The 22,100-nt window shown below is 46.4% G+C and overlaps 1 protein-coding gene across 2 annotated transcripts in view; it reads left to right on the plus strand.

Moving 5' to 3' along the window:
- Positions 1–22,100, plus strand: part of LOC137334564 (stabilin-2-like) — a 108,122-nt gene that overhangs the window by 32,706 nt on the left and 53,316 nt on the right. For both annotated transcript variants that reach the window (XM_067999331.1, XM_067999332.1), the window contains exons 19-30: positions 505–567; positions 1,472–1,567; positions 1,819–1,905; positions 2,293–2,404; positions 2,513–2,693; positions 3,374–3,467; positions 7,139–7,297; positions 7,875–7,970; positions 9,370–9,465; positions 10,454–10,501; positions 12,140–12,276; positions 12,905–13,016. In XM_067999331.1, the coding sequence (XP_067855432.1) occupies positions 505–567; positions 1,472–1,567; positions 1,819–1,905; positions 2,293–2,404; positions 2,513–2,693; positions 3,374–3,467; positions 7,139–7,297; positions 7,875–7,970; positions 9,370–9,465; positions 10,454–10,501; positions 12,140–12,276; positions 12,905–13,016 (1,281 nt within the window). The remainder of the gene's footprint in view (positions 1–504; positions 568–1,471; positions 1,568–1,818; positions 1,906–2,292; positions 2,405–2,512; positions 2,694–3,373; positions 3,468–7,138; positions 7,298–7,874; positions 7,971–9,369; positions 9,466–10,453; positions 10,502–12,139; positions 12,277–12,904; positions 13,017–22,100) is intronic.

The following is a 22,100-nucleotide window of genomic DNA, read 5'->3' on the forward strand; positions in this document are numbered from 1 at the left end:
CCTGGAGACTCCAGGACAATCCTGGAGGGTTGGCAACCCCTGGTGGGTGACTGCGACTCCCTGGGGTATCTGTAGAATCAGCCCTTAGGTGCTTTCTGCAGAGGGAGATTTGGTTGGTGAGCCGCTTTCAGTCTTTCTGTGGCCCCCTGAACAGCTTCTTCCAGAATGGAATTGACTGAGACTTAAAGAGGCCTACAGAGAGGGAGAAAAGAAAATTTGGCCAGGAGAACTGCACTTATGTACTTAGCTAGCCAATAATTATAATCCTCTGCAGATGGAGCTGACTAATTTTGTCCTGTGATGTCTATGAGAAAAGTGATTCCAGCGGTTTCCAACAAATCTAAATAATCTAAATAATGAAGTATTTTATGATCATTACAATTTGCGAATGCCTATCTGAATGACTTAGAAAGCACATCAAGTATACAGTATAGGGTTCTAAAAATGTGCATTGATAGTGAACTAGCTCGCATCACAATAATAATTACATTTGTATTCATTCAGGGCTCCTGTGTAAGCTGTGCTAAAATTTATGTCAGCTCTTGTCCATCTGGAATGGCTCAACTGGTAAGTGACCGTTTCATTAATTCCTGTAAGTGGACACATGTATGTTCCTCTGAACTAATTTAATCAATTAGCGAATTGCTTGTAGGGTTGCCCACTTTCAGGTGGTGAATATAATTTTTTTTATATGCAAGACGGAGATGGGAGTTGGAGAGAGACTGGAAACTTGCCCCACCGCACCACCTACTGGCCATAGTTTGCAACTACACCATTACAGGCAACTATTTACATACACGATTTCCATTCTAAATGTTTACATAGGAGGTTTCAATGTTAAATGTTGGCATAAAGCTACGACCAAACATTGTAATGACAGGAACATACATACGATTTTTAATAATATTTACAACTGCCATTTATACAGCGCCTTTAACATAGTAAAACATCCCAAAGCGCTTCACAGGAGCGTAATCAGACAAAAATTGACACCGAGCCAAAGAAGGTGACATTAGGACAGGTTTGGTCAAATGTTTGGTCAAAGAGGTAGGTTTTAAGCCAAGTCTTACAGGAGGAGAGAGAGGTGGAGAGATGGAGAGGTTTAGGGAGGGTATTCTAGAGCTTAGCGCCTAGACGGCTGAAGACATGGCCGCCAATGGTGGAACGAAGGAAATCCATGTACGTTTTTAATTTCATTATAAATGTTTTTTTTCCTTTTTCCCCTGCCAATATTCTCCCCTCACCTCCTCTCCCAAAGACACTGACTCCTCTCTGAGGGACAGTTTCACTTGTGCCAATCTATTCATGTTTTATATATTTTTTAAAAGTTTCTAGCTCTTTGAGTTAGATGTGCCTTTCATGTATCTAATGTAGCAAATACCTTAGGAGAGTTATATCTTTATTTGATTTTGTTCCTGTGCAATTCAAAGACTTAAACTGCACTATTTTTTGTGATTGCTGTCTGATCTAGAAAACCTTTGAGCATGGATGCTTTTACATGACCAATTTGATGGGACTGCGTCTGCCAACACAAGGCTGCAGTAGAAACTGCAATGAAACAGTAACTGTGAGTTAAATAAAAACTCCTGAGTTTTAAAAAATATCAGAACTCAAATTGCTACGGTAGGATTTGAACTTATATTCTGCTGGATTATTAGTCCAGACTGTCTGGATTATTAGTCCAGTAACATAACCATTACACTACCAGAGCCTGTTTAAAGTTATCAATAGACCGTCAGCTCAATTGCAAAGCAGAAACTTCCCAATTCATAGAGTAAGATAATTCTTCTCAATGCTCTCTCCTGGTGTGTTTCCTAGGTACCAAAGTGCTGCAGAGGATTCTATGGCCCAGACTGCAGACAATGTCCTGGAGGTTTCCAAAATGCCTGCTTTGGCCATGGACAGGTAGGGTTTTTAAATTGGGGGCTTTCTAAATGGGAATCATAGACCCAGTGTCATTAAATAGCTACGCAATCTAAATAAAAATTTACGGATCCTGTAGTTGTACAGCATGAAGTTATATAAGTGCCACAAACTACATAGAATTACATAAAATGTACAGCACAGAAACAGGCCATTCGGCCCAACTGGTCTATGCTGGTGTTTATGCTACACATGAGCCTCCTCCCGCCCTACTTCATCTATTCCTATCAGCATATCCTTCTATTCCTTTCTTCCTCATGTGTTTATCTAGCTTCCCCTTACATGCATCTATGCTAGTCGTCTCAACTACTCCCTGTGAGTGAGTTCCACATTCTAACCACAACCGTATTCCCTTTCCTTTGCTCGCAGTGTGCGGATGGCTTGGACGGAAATGGCACATGTGCTTGCGATGACAAATTTAAAGGCTCGAGGTGTCACCTCTGTTCCGATCATAACAAATACGGACCTAACTGTGACCAAAGTAAGCTTGTTCCTGCTGCTTGAATGTGATGATAAATCACACAGACCCGTTATTTTATGTACTGAACTCTTATGCTGTGTGTGTGTGTTTTTTTTTAACCTATTGTAGCTTGTCAGTGTGTTCACGGGCAATGTGACAACAAAGTGACCGGTAATGGAGCCTGCAAGTTTAACTCCTGCAAGACGGGATACTCTGGCAAGTTCTGTGAGAGACATACTACTCCATGTGGACCCAGTGTTCAGTTCTGCCATGCCCATGCAAACTGTGAATACAACAATGGTGGCCTCAGGTATTGTGGGATGGGATATCATAAAAACCGTCAGATAACGAGAAACCAGCCGCTTTGGGGAAATCAATAGGATTGCGACTCAATTTGCAGTTCCAGTGTATTCATTTGTTAGATCATAGGGTGCCCCCTTGATGATAACGAGGCCCAAGGCCCAATATCACGTGAGCCTCGGGCCTATCCAGTCAGGCACGGGGATTGCTCCCTGTGCCCCCTGCACGCCCGTTTCAGGGCACACTCGAATGTCCAGGTCATTAACTGGTCATTATTCTCATTTGTGTTTCTGGGACCTTGATAAGCACAATTCCTGCTGCTTTTGCCAGTGACCACACTTCAAAAGTAATTCATTGGATGGGAAAGCAATGTGAGATGTCATGATGAGGCGGCATAGACATACAAGTTCTTTCTTTAATTAAATTTCAAGCAGTTAAAACATAAAATTTATTCAGCTCAAGTCTTTAATTTGAACTAGTTCAATAGCATTTTGAAATATACCTTGACGTATATTTTGGCTGGTTTGTAGTATAGTCCCTCCCAGCAAGAGTACGATAATACTGTTATACACTGTTACGCATTGTAAATTTTCCGTTATCAGTTCTGACTATGTGGCGACGTGCACAATAAATCATTTGACTTTGAGGTAGGGCTTCACTTTTTAAGGGGCTGCCATTGTTTCCCTCCAGCTGTGTCTGCAAACCAAACTATGAAGGTGATGGCTCCTACTGTGAAGAGTTCAATGCCTGCAGCAGACCAGACCGAGGTGGTTGCAGTCCCAATGTGGGTATAACTAACTCATTACTTTGCGCTGATTGTTATAAATAACCCATACTGACGGTAGCCGTCGTCAACCCTTTAGGGTTGTCCCAGAGTCTCCGGGAATGAAAGATTAATCTCCTGGACGCTGCTGCCAGCAAAAACCCTGTGAGAAAAAATATCATAGTTAAAAAACAAATTATGTGTCTTTCCATTTTCTCTGAACGCTTTTGTTTATTAGTTGTAAAAAATATTGGTGAAGGGGAGGAAAGAAAAGCCTGCTTGACCAGGCCAAAGCGGTTGGAGACAGGAGGTCATGTGACGAAACCTCCAGGAATACCGCCAACCAGAGTTGGCGACCCTACCTGACAGTGATACGGCCATTTTGGTAAAGTTGGCTGACGATATGCAGATTTGATACGACAAATAGCATTTCTTTTAGTGCTGTCCCCCCACAATATTTTATTAGCATAATTAGTAAATTGAGTCAATTGACACTTTTTTGTTCTTGATTTATACAATTGCACCTTTACTAATATTGGTGCTTAAAGGGGAAGGAAAGTTTAGGGGGAGGGTTACCTGTTCAAGATACTCCCACCATTCTGTGGATGGGAATAGTTGTCTCAGAAGAATTTTAATTGACATTTTTAAAAAATAAAGATTTAATTGATGGGGAGTTTCTCCTCGTGTTCCCCAGGGGACCCCATTGATAGTAACACCTATCGTGGGAGTAATATTCTGGCATGGGTGGAGGATTGGTTATCCAACAGGAAGCAGAGAGGTGAGATAAATGGTTCATTCTCGAACTGGCAACCAGTAGCCAGTGGTGTTCCGCAGGGGTCGGTGCTGGGTCCCCAACTCTTTACAATCTATATTAACGATTTGGAGGAGGGGACCGAGTGTAACATATCAAAGTTTGCAGATGATACAAAGATGGGAGGGAAAGCAGAGAGTGAGGAGGACATAAAAAACCTACAAGGGGATATAGACAGGCTGGGTGAGTGGGCGGAGATTTGGCAGATGCAATACAATATTGGAAAATGTGAGGTTATGCACTTTGGCAGGAAAAATCAGAGAGCAAGTTATTATCTCAATGGCAAGAAACTGGAAAGTACTGCAGTTCTAAGGGATCTGGGGGTCCTAGTGCAAGAAAATCAAAAAGTTAGTATGCAGGTGCAGCAGGTGATCAAGAAGGCCAACGGAATGTTGGCTTTTATTGATAGGGGGATAGAATATAAAAACAGGGAGGTATTGCTGCAGTTATATAAGGTATTGGTGAGACCGCACCTGGAATACTGCATACAGTTTTGGTGTCCATACTTAAGAAAAGACATACTTGCTCTCGAGGCAGTACAAAGAAGGTTCACTCGGTTAATCCCGGGGATGAGGGGGCGGACATATGAGGAGAGGTTGAGTAGATTGGGACTCTACTCATTGGAGTTCAGAAGAATGAGAGGCGATCTTATTGAAACACATAAGATTGTGAAGGGGCTTGATTGGGTGGATGCGGTAAGGATGTTCCCAAGGATGGGTGAGACTAGAACTAGGGGGCATAATCTTAAAATAAGGGGCTGCTCTTTCAAAACTGAGATGAGGAGAAACTTCTTCACTCAGAGGGTAGTAGGTCTGTGGAATTTGCTGCCCCAGGAAGCTGTGGAAGCTACATCATTGAATAAATTTAAAACAGAAATAGACAGTTTCCTAGAAGTAAAGGGAATTAGGGGTTACGGGGAGCGGGCAGGAAATTGGACATGAATTTAGATTTGAGGTTAGGATCAGATCAGCCATGATCTTATTGAATGGCGGAGCAGGCTCGAGGGGCCGATTGGCCTACTCCTGCTCCTATTTCTTATGTTCTTATGTTCTTATGTGACTTCAGACCAGCTTGAGAGCTGCAGGAGAGCCCTCCGACCCTGGGAGACCAGGGCACCAGCTGAGAGATCACTGATTTCCCACAATTTATATAGAATTACATAGAATTTACAGCACAGAAACAGGCCATTCGGCCCAACAGGTTTATGCTCCACACGAGCCTCCTCCCTCCCTACTTCATCTAATCCTATCCGCATATCCTTCTATTCCTTTCTCCCTCGTGTGTTTATCGAGCTTCCCCTTAAATGCATCTATGCTTTTCGCCTCAACTACTCCTTGTGGCAGCGAGTTCCACATTCTAACCACTCTCTGGGTAAAGAAGTTTCTCCTGAATTCCCTATTGGATTTATTAGTGACTATCTTATATTTATGGCCCCTAGTTCTGGTCCACAAATCGATGTGCTGCAGCAAACTTACCACTGAGACTTGTAAACTAGAGGTCAGGGTTGGGTCAGCCCTGGGGACTGGGGTCACAAAACTGGCCTAAGGGTGAAACAAAACAAAACGCTCGGGCCGAAAGTCCCCCAAGGGGGAGATGTTCCCGGGGAGGAGGGGGAGGGTGGGGGCGCATCCAGGCGTAAGTGGACGTCCACTGATTTTGGTGCCACTGGTGCGCACCTCCGAGGCTCCAGCCTTGCCCTAGAGGCTGCACACTGCGGTGGAAGAGTGGTTGGCCAGGGTGCAGTGCCCAATCCCCTCCTTTCCCCCTCCCCACCACCCCCCCTAAAAAGAAGCCCCTTTCGTGAAGGGGCCACACTTATATAATATTTAAAAATTGACCAGTTTTCTTCGGCCCAGTGGCCCACGCACGACATCTAGGTTCACCAGACATACTGATACGCCCAGCCGATGGGACACGGGAACTCCCAGCGTTGGGAGTCTCCCCCGCTTGGCCTCCACCCTCTCCTACATCGCTGACCTTGAAAGGGACGAGCGGAGGCTCCCCGCCCCCCCCCCCCCCTAACAGATTGCTCGCGGAATCCCGCACCCATGGTGGGAGCCTGGAATATCCGTGTCCTGGCCTGATATCCATCCCCATTCCGGCACACTCCCCTTTGGAGTTATAGGAGGGCTGCAAATTTTTGGGAACGCCGTCTTCAAGTTCAGCTACTGTCATCTTCGTTTGGGACTAGTGGGGATCAGAGAGGATAAGCTGAACAAGCAGCACTGCTGCACAGAATGTTTTTTTGTTGATCACCCATGTGTCCGACAGGGACGGAAGCCCATCGCTGCGCTGAACAGTTTTCAAACCGCGTGACAAAGAATTCCGTGCCATGAAGAAAACTGCTTTTTATGCCACAAGCTTAACCTGCACTGGGACTTTGCTGCTCCCCAGAAATTTTGTGTCGTGCATTGTTAACGGTGTGACACATTGCCTGATTTTTTAAAATTAAAATATATGAGAGTAAATTTACCCTCTGGTGTCTTTTGTTACCTCAGTGTAATTTCTGCCGCTTTCTTCGCCCTGTTTCAATGGGTAGTAATTTTAACCTAACCCTCCCGCTGGGAAACTGACTCGATTTACACCCCTTTCACACCCTCTCCGATTTCACTTTCCATTGAAGTCGATAGAAAGAAAAGTCGGGCCGGTGATCCGGTCGTGTCAGTTTCACACCGGACGAGTTAGGTTAAAATTGCGCCCGATATTTCACCGTTTCCATTCTTTTTTTTTTCTCTTACTTTTTACTGCTCGACTTAACATTTTCCTTACTTCTATCTTACATCCTTCCTTACGTTTCTAAAGGGTGAGATGCGACCCTCTATTTTAAATATGTGGCCACGCACTCGTTAATTGAACTTTGTCTGCACAAATTCACTCGCAGGCCGAATGTATTAAGACGGGAACAGGAAGATACTCGTGTCAGTGTTTACCTGGGTGGACAGGAGATGGCGAGGACTGTACTGAAATCAATAACTGTCTGCTGGGGGACCGAGGAGGGTGCCATATGAGTGCAAACTGCGTCCACTTGGGGCCGGGCCAGGTAAGTGAAAGATTGCTTGCCTTCCTTGGTTTCCTCTCCTCCTCTCTTGAGAGTGTTGCATTCTTACTGTGGCTCAGTGGTAGTACTCTTGCCTCTGAGTCAGAAGGTTGTGGGTTCAAGTCCCACTCCGGAGACTTGAGTTGTGCATCCTAATGGAGAGATGTTAAAATCGTTAGGGCTTAGCTGCCCTCTCAGTTGGCTGTAAAAGATCCCATGTCTGAAAATAGATGGCATCTTGAACGATACAGCACTCCTTTGGTACTGAAGTGCTGGCTAAATTATGTGCTGAAGTGGGGCTTAAACCCACAACTCTATGGCTTAGAGATGAGAGCACTACAACTGAGCAAGATTCTAACACAGGAGTGCCTGATCAAGTACTGAATGCTAATTGAACTTGTCCGTTGCTTCAGTCGACTGTGAAATTAATATTGTGAATAAACGCTTAAAATACAAATCGCCAAAATCAGTTTTAGTGAATTCCATTCTTATTTCGCATGTAAACTCTTAACGACTGATTTCAGCGGCAATGGATTTGGAAAGCACTATTATTATTATTGAGTCTTTCATTTGTTAACAGAGTGACTGTGAATGCAGGAAGGGCTTTCGTGGTAATGGAATGGAATGTGAGCCAATAAATCCATGTCTGGAAGAAAATGGAGGGTGTCATTACCTGGTGAGTTGATCTGAATTTGAAACTGTTGAATTTTTGTTCACTAGGATGGGAAAGCATGGCAACCAGAATCTCCAGGGGCGTAAATTCAACGCCAATGTGCCCGATCTACGGGCATAAAACGGGCGCAGCATCGATTAATTTACCGCAGCGACAGCTTTCAGGTCAGCGCTAAATTCGTCGGGGCCTTCTTTTTTTATATAGGCGGCCCTGGCACGCGCCTGAAATGAGAGCAGGGCCCCCTTCATTTCAATATTGAAACGAGGGTCCCGCTCCCCATTCTGGGAAATTGGTTTAAACCGGTTGGAGCTGGCGACGCGCAGGTTCCGACTGGATTTTTCAGGCTCCACGGCGGCCTAACCGGGGGGTCTTTAGAGGGAGGCCGCAGGAGAAACAAAGCAGGTGAGATTTACCTCAATGCGGAACCGGGGGGCAAGGAGTGCCTCCTCCGGCCTCCACGTTAATTGCCGGCCCGCACTCACCCCCTTCCCGTTTGCCCACCTCCCACCCACCCCACGCGAATTTACCTCAGGGCCAGCTTGGCGCCAAGCTGGCCTAAATTTGAAGGGCCCAGATCGACAAGCCCAATTTGCGACCAATTTATTCCAATGAGGCCTGAGGATGGATTTAAGACAATCCTTAGGCGCATGTGTCCAGCAGACTGACCATCTCGCGCCCATTATTGAGCTCTATCCAATTTGGCCCCCCCTCAACCCCCTCCTAGAATTAAATTTTGGAGAATTTCTGACTAGGTTGCAGTTTTCACAGAATCAAAATGGTTTCACAAAAAACAATTAGAGTCGCTCTTAAAAAAACAGACTGTTCTTACAGAATCGTACAGCCACAGAACCCCTCATAATTTTGAACACCTGTTAAATTTCCCCTTCACCTTCTCTGCTCTAAGGAGAACAATCCCAGCTTCTCCAGTCTCTCCACATAACTGAAGTCCCACATCCCTGGTACCATTCTAGCAAATCTCCTCTGCACCCCCTCCAAAGCCTCGATATCCTTCCTAAAGTGTGGTGTCCAGAATCGGTCACAATACTCCAGCTGAGGCCTAACCAGTGATTTATAACAGTTTAGCATGTACTCTATATGCTCCTATTTATAAAGCCAAGGATCCCATATGTTTTTTTTAACAGCCTTCTCAACTTATGCACCAAGCAGATCGATATGTTATGGTAGAAATGATTCAGTCCTCATACGATTGCTTAATTGTACCAAATGCCTCTCTCTGCTATTTTAAAGTGGGCCTTAAGCCAATCGTAATTTCTATCCTATTATCTGAAAAAAAAACAGTAAAGCCTACGGAAAGACAGCAACAAATAAAAAAAGATTCTCTATAAAAAGCACATTTTTTTTTAACTGCTCATTCGATGATTTGCTTCAAATATATTGGCAGGCAACTTGTACGTATATATCTCCAGGAATCAGGGACTGCACCTGTCAACAAGTCTATGTAGGAGATGGTATGATGTGCTATGGGAATGCAGTGACGGTAAGCAAACTTTACGGACCTCTGTTCAAAAAATTTTCTCTAAAGGTACTAGGCTCACTCAGACCTTACACATCACTGGGCATTGTTTTACATAAAATTTACAAAACAAATTACCTTTAAAGGAAAAGTGGTGTTGTACGGCATGAAGTTGGAGAAAGGCAGTTGTACTGGGTCACAGGAAAACTGATCAGGAGTGTGAGGGCTAGAAAAAGGACCCTTTATAGACCCCTGGAGTAGGTTCAAATTTGGGGTGCAGTCCGTATGGGAGTAATTACGGTATTCACTACTCTGTGGGAATTTTATCTCTTTTCTTGCTTAAGGTTTATTTATTTGTGTATTTCTGTTCTCCCGTTCTGCAATAACCTCCTGAAATCGACACCACACCTTTCAGCAAGGCCGGGATTGGCCTGCGGTTTATTTTCTCCAATGAAAACAAGTTCAGGTCAAGCTCAGAACCCTAAATCAATCAAATCAATCTTTGGAATTCTCCGTTGTCGTCTTTATAATGGAGCTGGTGGTTGACGATTGTCACTTGTTGGAGCATCTGTGATGTTCCCTTCAGTCAGCAGCCTGCATCATTGTCCTCAGTAAAGTTTGATCATAAAGCAGTCGAAATGCTGCGAGTGAATGATATGTAAGAGTACCTAATTCACCCAAAGACCCACAGTACGCACAGGTTACAGCTGGTCGATCTCTAGTGACATTGCCTACGGAAAGTCAGAGCAAATCGAATATCCCTCAGAGCGCATTGGTGGTGCTGTAGGTAAAGATTTGGGGAAACTGCAGTTTATGAAGTTCCACCTCGTGGTAGAAACGTTTAGCTGCAGGTGTGACTGTGTGTCACAGCATGGTGATGCCCAAATAAGGAGTGCGTGACATACATAGCAAATCGAATATATCACAGGTGCAATAAAAGCTTGCATCATTGTTAGTAAATAATTAGAATGACTTGTAATGTGCATGAAAATATTTTCTCTTCACTTTCTAGGCCCTATCCTTCATTCCAGAGGCAGCTGAATTTCTCAAGTGGGTGAATGTAAGTCCTCCGGTCTAAACAAGAGTGTTTTCCTTCTTGAAAAATGCTGTTAACAAAAAAGAAACAGCATTGTCAAATTGTTTATGCTGTATTGAGAAAGGTATAAAGAACTTGCATTGGACTCGCCTCTGAGTCAGTTGGTTCAAGTCCCACTCCACAGACTTGAGCACAAAATCTAGGCTGACACTCCCCAGTGCAATATTGAGGGAGTGCTGCACTGTCGGAGGTGCCGATTTTCGGATGAGACGTTAAACCGAGGCCCCGTCTGCCCTCTCAGGTGAAGATAAAAGATCCCATGGCACTCTTCGAAGAGAGGAGAGTTCTGCCCGGTGTCCTGGCCAACATGTATCCCTCAGCCAACATCGCTTAAAAAACATTATCACATTGCTGTTGTGGGACCTTGCTGTGCGCAAATTGGCTGCCACGTTTCCTACATTACAACAGTGACTACACTTCAAAAAAGTACTTAATTGTCTGCAAAGTACTTTGGGACAGCCTGAGGTTGTGAAAGGCACAATATAAATGCAAGATCTTTCTTTCTTTCAGATGAGATGTAATGTGAGTCAGTGCCTTTAGGAGAGGGAGGCAAAAAATTGAAGGTTGCCAACATTACTGGCAGAATAATCCCATCCCCTTCCCTGATTTAAATTATATTGTTAACTGCTTCACTGGGCAAAAATCATAGCCCGGGAATTCCTGGACAGGCCTCGGAGGGACAGAGGGCACGGTCTGGGCCAGAGCAGAAATTCCACCCGTCCACTGCCAGTGTCCCCTGACCCATCGGATATCCTGGGGTCAGGATATCTTGGGGAGGGGCCCAAGCCATTTCCTCCACATCTGTGGTGGCCAACTGACTTGGGGGGGTGGGGTGGGGGGGGGGGGGGAGAATTTGACAGCAGCACCTCGCCATGGGGTTCTGTGAACCCACAGGGCTCTGGTGGGATCCCTAAAAATATTTCCTGGTACCTTCATCTGCCATTTTCGGAAAAACCGATCGAACATTCTGTGATCAATTGTATCCCAGAAACCGACCTTTGAAAGTAGAAATTTCCCTCTCCCATGGCCCCAGGAATACTGGGACCAAGACAGCTGTGAGTATCTGGCATCCAGTGTTGCTAAGGGCATAAATGAGAGAAATACATCATATGATGTAGGTCCCTCGTTTACATTGGATAATAATACATATCTGTGGGTGGAGCTTTATGAACCCAACCCCAGAAGGTCAGGGGTTTCCAACGGGAACTGTAAAAAGGCGGAACCCTTTAAAGATCTCCCCCCACCCCCACCCCCGCCAACCTTGGAGATCCAACTCCATGAACCCATCCTCCCTGGAATTTTCGGGCCTTTTTGTTTGTTATTATTGCACGAACATTGGAAAACGACGGGCAGACCAGCTGGTCCATCGAGCCTGCCCTACAATCACGATGCCTGGAGCAACATGACTAAACACGTCCCGCCCTCCCTGATGCCATGTAATCTCCTGGGAGCGACAGGAAAAGAACAGAATAAGAAACCCAAGGCTAAAAAGGGGGACAAAAATCTGGAAAATTCCTCTCCGACCTGCTCAGGTGATCCCGATTTATTGAAAATTCTTAACAACCTTTTTAATCTAAAAATTTATCATTCTCTTTTATTCAGAGTGCTTCCCAAAACCAACTGCTTTCAGAGACTGCAAATATCACACTGCTCGTGCCCTCTCAAAAGGCCATTGAAAGCATGAACAGTGACAACAGGGCGTATTGGCTCAAAGCAGACCAGCTTCCACACCTGGTGAAGTGAGTTACTTATCTTTCAGCTTGAAAAGTCAATGCACAAGGAGACAGTTCACTGAACCACCCATCTAATGTGCCATAACACGTAGAGCAAAAGCTTTGACATGATTACACACTGGTACACACTGATTTCTGCTTTTAGTGTACGCGTAAGTTCAATATACACTATCGCACAAAGTCAAAATTAACCCCGGACTCCACAGTCCTGGCGATAGCCTGCCCCGCCCCCTGTTGTCCGCTCCAAACACACCCCCCACCCGCCCTCTCGAAACATACCTGAGGGCCGCTGCCAGCATTGCAGGCAACCCGCAGTTGACTTTTCTCGTGGAGCAAACTGCTCACCCCGACTTTGTAGATGAGGCACGAGAACCAATTCCTGACGATAAGCTACCCCTGTGGACAGGTGCCCGCGATCTCCCGATATTTGTAGGCTCCCGCGCCCAGAGAGTCATCACTTCAGTGTATTCTCCTGAATGAGAAGGACTTGATCAAGTGCACATGGATTACGAGTGTCCTTTCCTGGGTTGGTGTCTTCATTGCATTGTATATGATATGAGTTAGCACGGGTTTTATTTACTGTTCTTGGCCTTGATGTGCATTTTATCGCTGTGTATTTTCCTTCCCCCTGTAGGTATCATGTGTTACAGGGAGTGTACAGCCTTACAGATCTTCTCAATTTTTCATCTAATTCACTGACAACAATCATGCCAGGCAGCATCTTATCCCTCATGAAAAAGAATGAGGTATGTACTGTCCTTTGAAAATAAAAAATAGCCGCACCTACTTAATTTCACAAACATACTTTTATATTGATACAGTAGGTCTGTATCTTTTAACATGCTGTAGCTTTCTCAGTAGAAAACTCAACTCCTAATTAATGGGCATGAGTGCAAAGTCCATCCGTACCCGACATTCAGAGTTACTGGCCTTTCCATTGACACTTCTTGTTCATTCTTGGACAGGTAAACAAAGCACAGTGTCACGGCCGAGTGTCACAGCAGAGTACTTGTAAGGGGTTTCTTTTTTTACTGTTTCTCGGGCTTATAATAGGTCAGCCAGTTATGTTTTCCTGAGCTGCCCTGCCCGCAGTGCGGTTGCGAATCGCTTACCCCTTCCTGATTCTGAGCTGAGGACTTATCGAGTGGTAACAAAGACAGACAAACAGACCAGTGGATTGGTACAAGGAAAACCAATGTTTATTAATAAGAAAACTAAAACTACAAGGTAAACAGTATAATACAGAAGATAAAGAAATCGCTATGGATGTAATACAGTCTTACACTTATCGGGTTGAAAGAAACGGACACATCGAGGGAAAATTCTAAAATCACAAGTTTAGCAATATCCCTTAACCCCCAACCTTACACTTATGCTAGGTTGTCTTGTGGCGGCCAGAAAATTAATGCTCACCGGTGAAAACAGATGAAAAGGCCTGGCCCCTGTGCCTGCTGCTGCCGTCGACATGTGGTTGCGAGGTTTACTGGATGGCTTCCTTCTTAGTTGCTAGCAGACAGACAGGATAGGGCCAAGAGGCGAAGAGAGCAGCAAGCGAGAGATATACTGGGCAGCCCCAGTTATACCCTCTTGGTAACAGGTTTTTTCATACCTTATCAGCTTGCTTCATTGTTTGATTTAAGCACGAAACGTAAGACAAAGGACCCCATCTCTGGCCCATTTACATTAATGGCCATTTCCTGTATCGATCTGTTCGCTAACTGCTTTACCATTGTTCCGAATGTACCTTGATGGTTCACCTTTTGTCCTGCGATCACTTCCTGCTCGAATTTTGATGTGTTGGCCGGCCATGTTGATAGCTTGCCTCAGGGCTAGGATGCAACTGCATTGTTTAAAGAAACCTGTCTGAGACACGAAGCCTGCCAAGTTGTTGAGAATGCAATTTCAAATCTGCCGGTCCTCGGCCATGTGTCTGACTGCAGCCATTTTGAGAGACCTTGGATTTTTTAAAACAGTCACACCAGGGTTTCTTTAATAACTCCAATAAATCTTCGGGGTGGGGGGAACATGTGAAATTTTGCGAATCCCTTCACTCCCCCCCGTGGATACTTAAACTTGCTTGAAGTGTCCATGCAAGGTGAGCAAAGATTTCTGACCGTCGCAAACAACCTTCCCCTTTATTTACCTATCCCTAATCCCTCGACACATACATTCCCTTACTTGGAGAGAACCCCAGTGTATGGCAGGTATTCGGATAGAAAACAAGGTTGAATTACAACAATCCCAGCACGGAGGGGTCCAAATACCCCTGCACCACTTGGGATGAAACAGTATTTCGCATACTATACAACACAACAATGAACAATCTTTATTCAAAATAACATCAAAACATAAACTTACTTTATTGAAAACAACACGGAAGGGACCATCTTTACTAAAATAATGAAACAGGCTGCCATCACTCGCAAGGGATGCGTCCCCGAACTCACACGGGTGTTTCATCTACCCGAGCATACTGGTCCTTCCATACCCTTTGTGTTCTAACTACTACCTCGAGACCCCTATTCCTACACTGGACGCAAACCAGGTAGAGGACGATCCCGAGCTGACAGATTACTAGCACGTGTGATGCCAGACGAATCCAGGAGGGGACCTCTATATTCTCAAAGATGTCCCACCAGGGTGGGGTCGTAATACTCAGAATATCGGCCCCTATCTGGACAGTCTTCTGTTCCAGCGTGTAAAAGTGTTTTTGGGACACCCCTACTGCTTTTAATAATTTAACGAGGTGTTCTGGGAGAGGGGGGATCTGGTAGCCAAAGTGGGCTACATACTTTTGGAGGTTGGTGAAATTCTCTTTCACAGTGAGGTGAACAGTGGATGGTTCAGGGATGGGGACAATTCGTATCTGTGCCACTTGAACTTCTGCCTCGGGTTTAAAGCAGAAACTGCTGTCACTCACCGCACACCAGCTGTGCTGACCATGCTGGTAGTGAGACGCTGCTGTGGTGATGCAATATGTCCCACCTCCTATATACGCCACCTGTGGGGGAACATGGCCTTGTGCCATGGCTTCCATGGTGCAGTTTATAGGCTTCGCGTCAGCAGCTCTGAACCCGCACTGCGGTTTTGAATAGGCGTTCAAGTGCTGGGGACACAGGATTATGTGTGATCCCCGGCTCTGGCACCCCGAGAGGTCAGTACCCGTCATACCATGCTCCCACTTTATGACGTAGGGCGGGACCGCTGTGAAACGAACGTGTGCACCCCCCTGAATGACACCAATGTTCTCCACCCTGTACATCGGCTTAAATTGCGTTTTTAAAACATTAATCTGGGTCTGCAGCTCGATGTCATCTCAGCTGTTGATGACAGAAGACCCCGTGTTAAAACCAGTTAAGACATCGTTAAAAACACCCCTTCTTTGTCTCCCAATCCCGTCCAAAAGCTCGTGGGTGTTTAGTCTGGTTCTGTCACCGTCTGAAAAATCAAACTGATAAAATTTAACATCTGGCCGGGCCCCATATAGGCTGCCTGGCTCGGGTGAAGTGTGAGCGGGTCCCTCGACCTCGGCTCACGTAGACAACACTGGAACGGTTCCATCTTAAAATTACATTACGGTTCCACACCTTATAATAAAACCTATACATCTTAACTTAAAACTACAAACTTAACTGCTAAAGTTGTATACATCCGCCGCCCGTCTCCGAGCGGCCAGCTCAAATTCTGTCAGGACTGCTGCAGGCTGCTCCCTGCGGCGTGGCTGTACTGACCTTTACTTCCGGTCCCTCACAGCCCGCGACTGCTGGCTGAGGACCTTTGTCTTTCGACTTAACTTTAGCACGGGAGGTAGCCCTTTTAAACTGGGGAGCCGGCGACCATGCCTTCCTAGGCTGGGGTGTCCGAGGGGACCTCCTAGGAAGTGCTGTTGGTGGGGCTACCCTGGAGAGCGGACCCTTGTTGTGGGTTGCAGTCCTCGCTGGCTGGGGACTTTTCCCCTGTGGCTCCTCCCTTCCCAAGTCTGAGCTGGGGACAGGCAACCCCCTGCTGTTTGCTGCCTGTTGCTGAGAGTCTTCCTCTCCAGGTTCAAAACCTGGGTCGGGGGTGGGGCTACCTGCCTCGGGCTCCTCCTCCTCCCCACCTGAGTCCCAGAAGAGAGGGGGAGTGGTTTGGACAGGGGTCTGGGTGACTCCTCCCCTGATGCACGTGACTGCACCTGTATGTGCTGCCTGTGAGCTGGGAGCTGCTGGGAGCTGGGGATTTCTAACCTCAGGTTGGATCCCAGCTGCCTGCTTTTTCGCCTCCACAGTACTGGGAACTGGTAGCTCTTGGACCGCTTCCCTCCTAGCCTTGTCTATGGCTCGTTCCCCTGCGCGGACGGTCAGGCCCAGGAATTTAACTTCCTGCTGGCCGATCTGCGCTTTCTTCTCTAGTCATAGCGGGGCATCGTCAGGGGGGGCTGAGGGAGCTACCACACCAGTAGTGGCTGCTATTCTTCCCTGGCTGGCCATAAAAGATCGCATGGCCTCAAAAAATGACTCCATGGCAGCGGGGGCAGTTCCTGTCTCTGCCTCCCCCGTCACTGCCTTTTGGGTTGGGGCGGTGGGATTCTTTCCCTTGGTGTCCTTCCAGGGGATTTTACAATCTTTGCGCCAGTGGCCATTCTTCCCGCACCCATAGCAGTTTAACTTAGCCTGGGCGGGACGATTCCCTTCCTGGTGCCATTCCCTTTTATGCTGGGCCCCTGGTTTAACCTCGTGGACTTTCCCCTTGGGTTGGGGCGTCTCGATACCCCTGATATTTTTAAATGCTATCGTGAGCTGGCGGATCACCGTTTCCACAGTGGTCTGGGGGCTACGGGGGTCAAACCAGGCCGCAGCTCGTGTTCGAATTTGGGGCAGGCAGTTTGTCATGAGACAGCGGAGCCAGTGGGCTAATTGATCTCTGTTCAGGAGTGTCCGCCCTGGCATTCTCGGGCATGCGCTCCGGTAGACTGGCCACAGCCTGTCTGCGAAAGCCTGTGGGGACTCCCCAGGGAGCTGTACCGTTTTTCCCACCCGGGCGAACGGACTCCCATCATTTAGTCCCATGGCCTCCAATATCTCATCCCTTAACTCCTCGTAATCTTTCTGCCCCCTTTTGCACTCATCTGATAAGGTTTGGAGGAGGTCACCACCCAGAGAAAACAGCAGCATTTTTGCTTGTTCTGCTTCATCGCAGTCATTAACGCATGCTGCCTGCTCTATCTCACGGAAGTGTAGAGAGGGGTCTCCCCTCACTGTAAGCTTAGGGATATGGCTAACCATGGCCCTGAGCTGTGGGGTGCCATGCGGCACTACAGACTGGTTCTGGATGGCCCCTAGGTCCTCGCCATCGGCGGGCGGGCCGTACCTCCGTTGTCGGAGGGGGTACACTGGTCCCGGTCCTGGTCTATCTACCAGGAATTGCTGGGTCTCCCCTAATGCTTCATCCTCCACCCCACCTTGCTGCCAGACCTCCTGAAAACTCGGGGCTATGGGTGATGGCCGTGAAGCCTCTGGTTCCCTAACCAGTGTCGTTCTGGGAGCTGCCTGTGGGACTTCCCTGCTTGGGTTGCCGGTAAAATCCGACTGGCCCGCCTTCGGGCTAAGGAGGCATAGCATGCCCTTCGCCCTCACTAAGGCCATGCCCAAACGTTCTATTTCTTGCCTGCAGGGGCGATGATCTGCGTCCTCAAACCCCTGGGCGCAGGCCAGCTTATATGCTGCCTTTACCTCGCCTACTTTCTCCTCCTGCTCTTTTAATTCTTGCGTGAGGCTGTGGATCTTATCCATTAACCTAGCCTCACTGCCTCTCGCCTCTCTGACCTGGTATTCCAGGTGTTCCATTCTAGCTCTCGCGCTACTTTTGAGCTCAGCGATCTGGTATTCCAGGCGCTCTACCTTTGCCTGATGGTCCCTTGCCATCTGCGCCCTTTCTTGGCTAATTGCCTGGAGCGCTGCTACCCCTTGCTCTTCCGCTGCTGTCTTTTCCTGCAGCTCTAGGGTCAACTGTTTAATCTTGGCTGCTCGCGCTGCTACAGCACGGTCTAGAACTAAGACCTGCTTTTTAAAACACAAGAGCCAGACCGCCTTCTCAATACTTTTCTTATACTGTTTACTTGCTGTCCACTGGATGGCTGCATCTATGGGACGCTCGGCCTTTAACATATCGCCCACCCACTTTTTCGCGATATTTACCTTGCCGCACACATAGGCAGACAACCTTATCTCCATTACGGATTCCTCCTCCGCACCACTGTCTGTCCTGTTACACACTTTCGCCTCAGCTCCTGCCTGACTCGCCATTTCTGTAAGGGGTTTCTTTTTTTACTGTTTCTCGGGCTTATAATAGGTCAGCCAGTTATGTTTTCCTGAGCTGCCCTGCCCGCAGTGCGGTTGCGAATCGCTTACCCCTTCCTGATTCTGAGCTGAGGACTTATCGAGTGGTAACAAAGACAGACAAACAGACCAGTGGATTGGTACAAGGAAAACCAATGTTTATTAATAAGAAAACTAAAACTACAAGGTAAACAGTATAATACAGAAGATAAAGAAATCGCTATGGATGTAATACAGTCTTACACTTATCGGGTTGAAAGAAACGGACACATCGAGGGAAAATTCTAAAATCACAAGTTTAGCAATATCCCTTAACCCCCAACCTTACACTTATGCTAGGTTGTCTTGTGGCGGCCAGAAAATTAATGCTCACCGGTGAAAACAGATGAAAAGGCCTGGCCCCTGTGCCTGCTGCTGCCGTCGACATGTGGTTGCGAGGTTTACTGGATGGCTTCCTTCTTAGTTGCTAGCAGACAGACAGGATAGGGCCAAGAGGCGAAGAGAGCAGCAAGCGAGAGATATACTGGGCAGCCCCAGTTATACCCTCTTGGTAACAGGTTTTTTCATACCTTATCAGCTTGCTTCATTGTTTGATTTAAGCACGAAACGTAAGACAAAGGACCCCATCTCTGGCCCATTTACATTAATGGCCATTTCCTGTATCGATCTGTTCGCTAACTGCTTTACCATTGTTCCGAATGTACCTTGATGGTTCACCTTTTGTCCTGCGATCACTTCCTGCTCGAATTTTGATGTGTTGGCCGGCCATGTTGATAGCTTGCCTCAGGGCTAGGATGCAACTGCATTGTTTAAAGAAACCTGTCTGAGACACGAAGCCTGCCAAGTTGTTGAGAATGCAATTTCAAATCTGCCGGTCCTCGGCCATGTGTCTGACTGCAGCCATTTTGAGAGACCTTGGATTTTTTAAAACAGTCACACCAGGGTTTCTTTAATAACTCCAATAAATCTTCGGGGTGGGGGGAACATGTGAAATTTTGCGAATCCCTTCACTCTTCATCTTGGTTTAGCCCATGTACAAAAGAACAAACGTACGTAAATGACGGGCAGGAAAAGACTAATATTTATCCCTCAACCAACATCACTAAGAAAAAACAGATTACCTGGTTGTTTATCACATCGCTGTTTGTGGGACCTTGCTGTGCGCAAATTGGCTGCCGTGTTTCCTACATTACAACAGTGACTACATTTCACAAGTACTTCATTGGCTGTGAAGTGATTTGGGACGTCCTGAGGTTGTGAAAGGCATTATATGAATACAAGTCTTTGTTTTTTAATCTCCTGAGAGAGGCAAAAAAAACATAAGGCAGTTCCTCTCAGTCCAAGTAGTGTAATGCTAAACTCTACTTTGTACCGCTAAATAAAATAGACCTTTTATGCTATGGTGCGGCACATAACACTTAACTTTAGCGTTGGCCCTGATATTGTTTGAGTAAATAAAGTCTTGCCCATGGTGTGACAGAGCACTGATGTAGTGCATTGAAAACCAATACATGGTGCCTCAGAGTGGAGAGACAGGAGAAGCTGGGGTTGTTCTCCTTAGAGCAGAAAAGTTAAAAGGGCGATTTAATAGAGGTGTTCAAAATTATGAAGGGTTTTGATAGAGTAAATATGGAGAAACTCATTCCACTGGTCGGTAACCAGAGGTCACAGATTTAAGGCAATTGGCAAAAGAACCAGAGGGGAGATGAGGAGACATTTCTTTTAACGCAGCCAGTTGTTATGATCTGGAACGCACTGCCTGAAAGGGTGGTGGAAGCAGAGTCAATCGTAACTTTCAAAAGGGAACTGGATAAATACTTGAAAAGGAAAATACAGCAGGGCAATGGGAAAAGCGCAGTGGGGAGTGGGACTAATTGGACAGGCATGATGGGCCGAATGGCCTCCTTCTGTGGTGTATGATTCCATGAGTGCTGGGATGGTGATTGGGTCCCCTCCTCCAATGATTTCCTGATCTCCTGGGTTGAGAATGGATCTGGCCTGGGTATATTGGAATCAAAAATTGGCAGGCAAAACTGTAATCAAACAATGGGCGGCCTTTAAAGAGGAGATGGGTCGGGTACAGTCTGGGTACATTCCCACGAGGGGGAAAGGCAGGGCAACTAAAGCCAGAGCTCCCTGGATGATGAAAGAGATAGAGAGTAAGATGAAGCAGAGAAAGGGGGCGTATGACAGATGGCAGGTTGATAATACAAGTGAGAACCAGGCTGAATATAGAAAGTTCAGAGGGGAAGTTAAAAAGGAAATAAGAGGGGCAAAGAGAGTGTGTGAGAGTAGAATGGCAACTAACATAAAAGGGAATCTAAAAGTCTTCTATAGGCATATAAATAGTAAATGGGTAGTAAGAGGAGGAGTGGGGCCGATTCGAGACCAAAAGGAGGCAGAGGGCATGGCTGAGGTAATAAATGAGTACTTTGCATCTGCCTTTACCGAGGAAGAAGATGCTGCCCTAGTCACAGCAAAAGAGGAGGTAGTTGAGATACTGCTTGGGCTAAAAATTGATAAAGAGGAGGTACTAGAAAGGCTGGCTGTACTTAAAGAAGATAAGTCATCAGGTCTGGATGGAAGTAAGGGTGGAAATTGCAGAAGTACTGGCCATAATCTTCCAATCATCCCTAGTTAAGGGGGTGGTGCCAGAGGACTGGAGAATTGCAAAAGTTACACCGTTGTTCAAAAAAGGGTGTAAGGATAAACCCAGCAACTACAGGCCAGTCAGTTTAACCTCGGTGGTGGGGAAACTTTTAGAAACGATAATCCGGGACAAAATTAACATTCACTTGGACAAGTGTGGATTAATTAGGGAAAGCCAGCATGTATTTGTTAAAGGCAAATCGTGTTTAACTAACTTGATTGAGTTTTTTGAGAGGGTTGATGAGGGCAATCCGGCTGATGTGGTATATATGGACTTCCAAAAGGTGTTTGATAAAATGCCACATAATAGGCTTGTCAGCAAAGTTGAAATAAGAGGAGCAGTGGCAGCATGGATATGAAACTGGCTAAGTGACAGGAAACTGGAGAGTAGTGGTGAACGGTTGTTTTTTGGACTGGAGGAAGGTGTACAGTGGTGTTCCCCAGGAGTCGGTACTAGGACCACTGCTTTTCTTGATATATATTAATGACAGGGATGAGGGACTTCAGTTACTTGGATAGACTGGAGCAGCTGGGGTTGTTCTCCTTGGAGCAGAGAAAGTTGAGAGGAATTTTGATAGAGGTGTTCAAAATGGCCTAGACAGAGTAGATAGAGAGAAACTGTTCCCATTGGTGGAAGGGTCAAGAACCAGAGGGCACTGATTTAAGGTGATTGGCAAAAGCACCAAAGACGATATGAGGAAAAACCTTTTTACGCAGCGAGTGGTTATGATCTGGAGGGCACTGCTTGAGGGGGTGGTGGAGGCAGATTCAATTGTGGCTTTCTAAGGAGAATTGGATAAGTACTTGAAGGGAAACAATTTGCAGGTCTAGGGGAAAGGGCGGGGGAGTGGGACTAGCTGGATT

This window comes from Heptranchias perlo, chromosome 18 (genome assembly GCF_035084215.1).
Source record: "Heptranchias perlo isolate sHepPer1 chromosome 18, sHepPer1.hap1, whole genome shotgun sequence".
Classification (NCBI taxonomy): Eukaryota; Metazoa; Chordata; class Chondrichthyes; order Hexanchiformes; family Hexanchidae; genus Heptranchias; species Heptranchias perlo.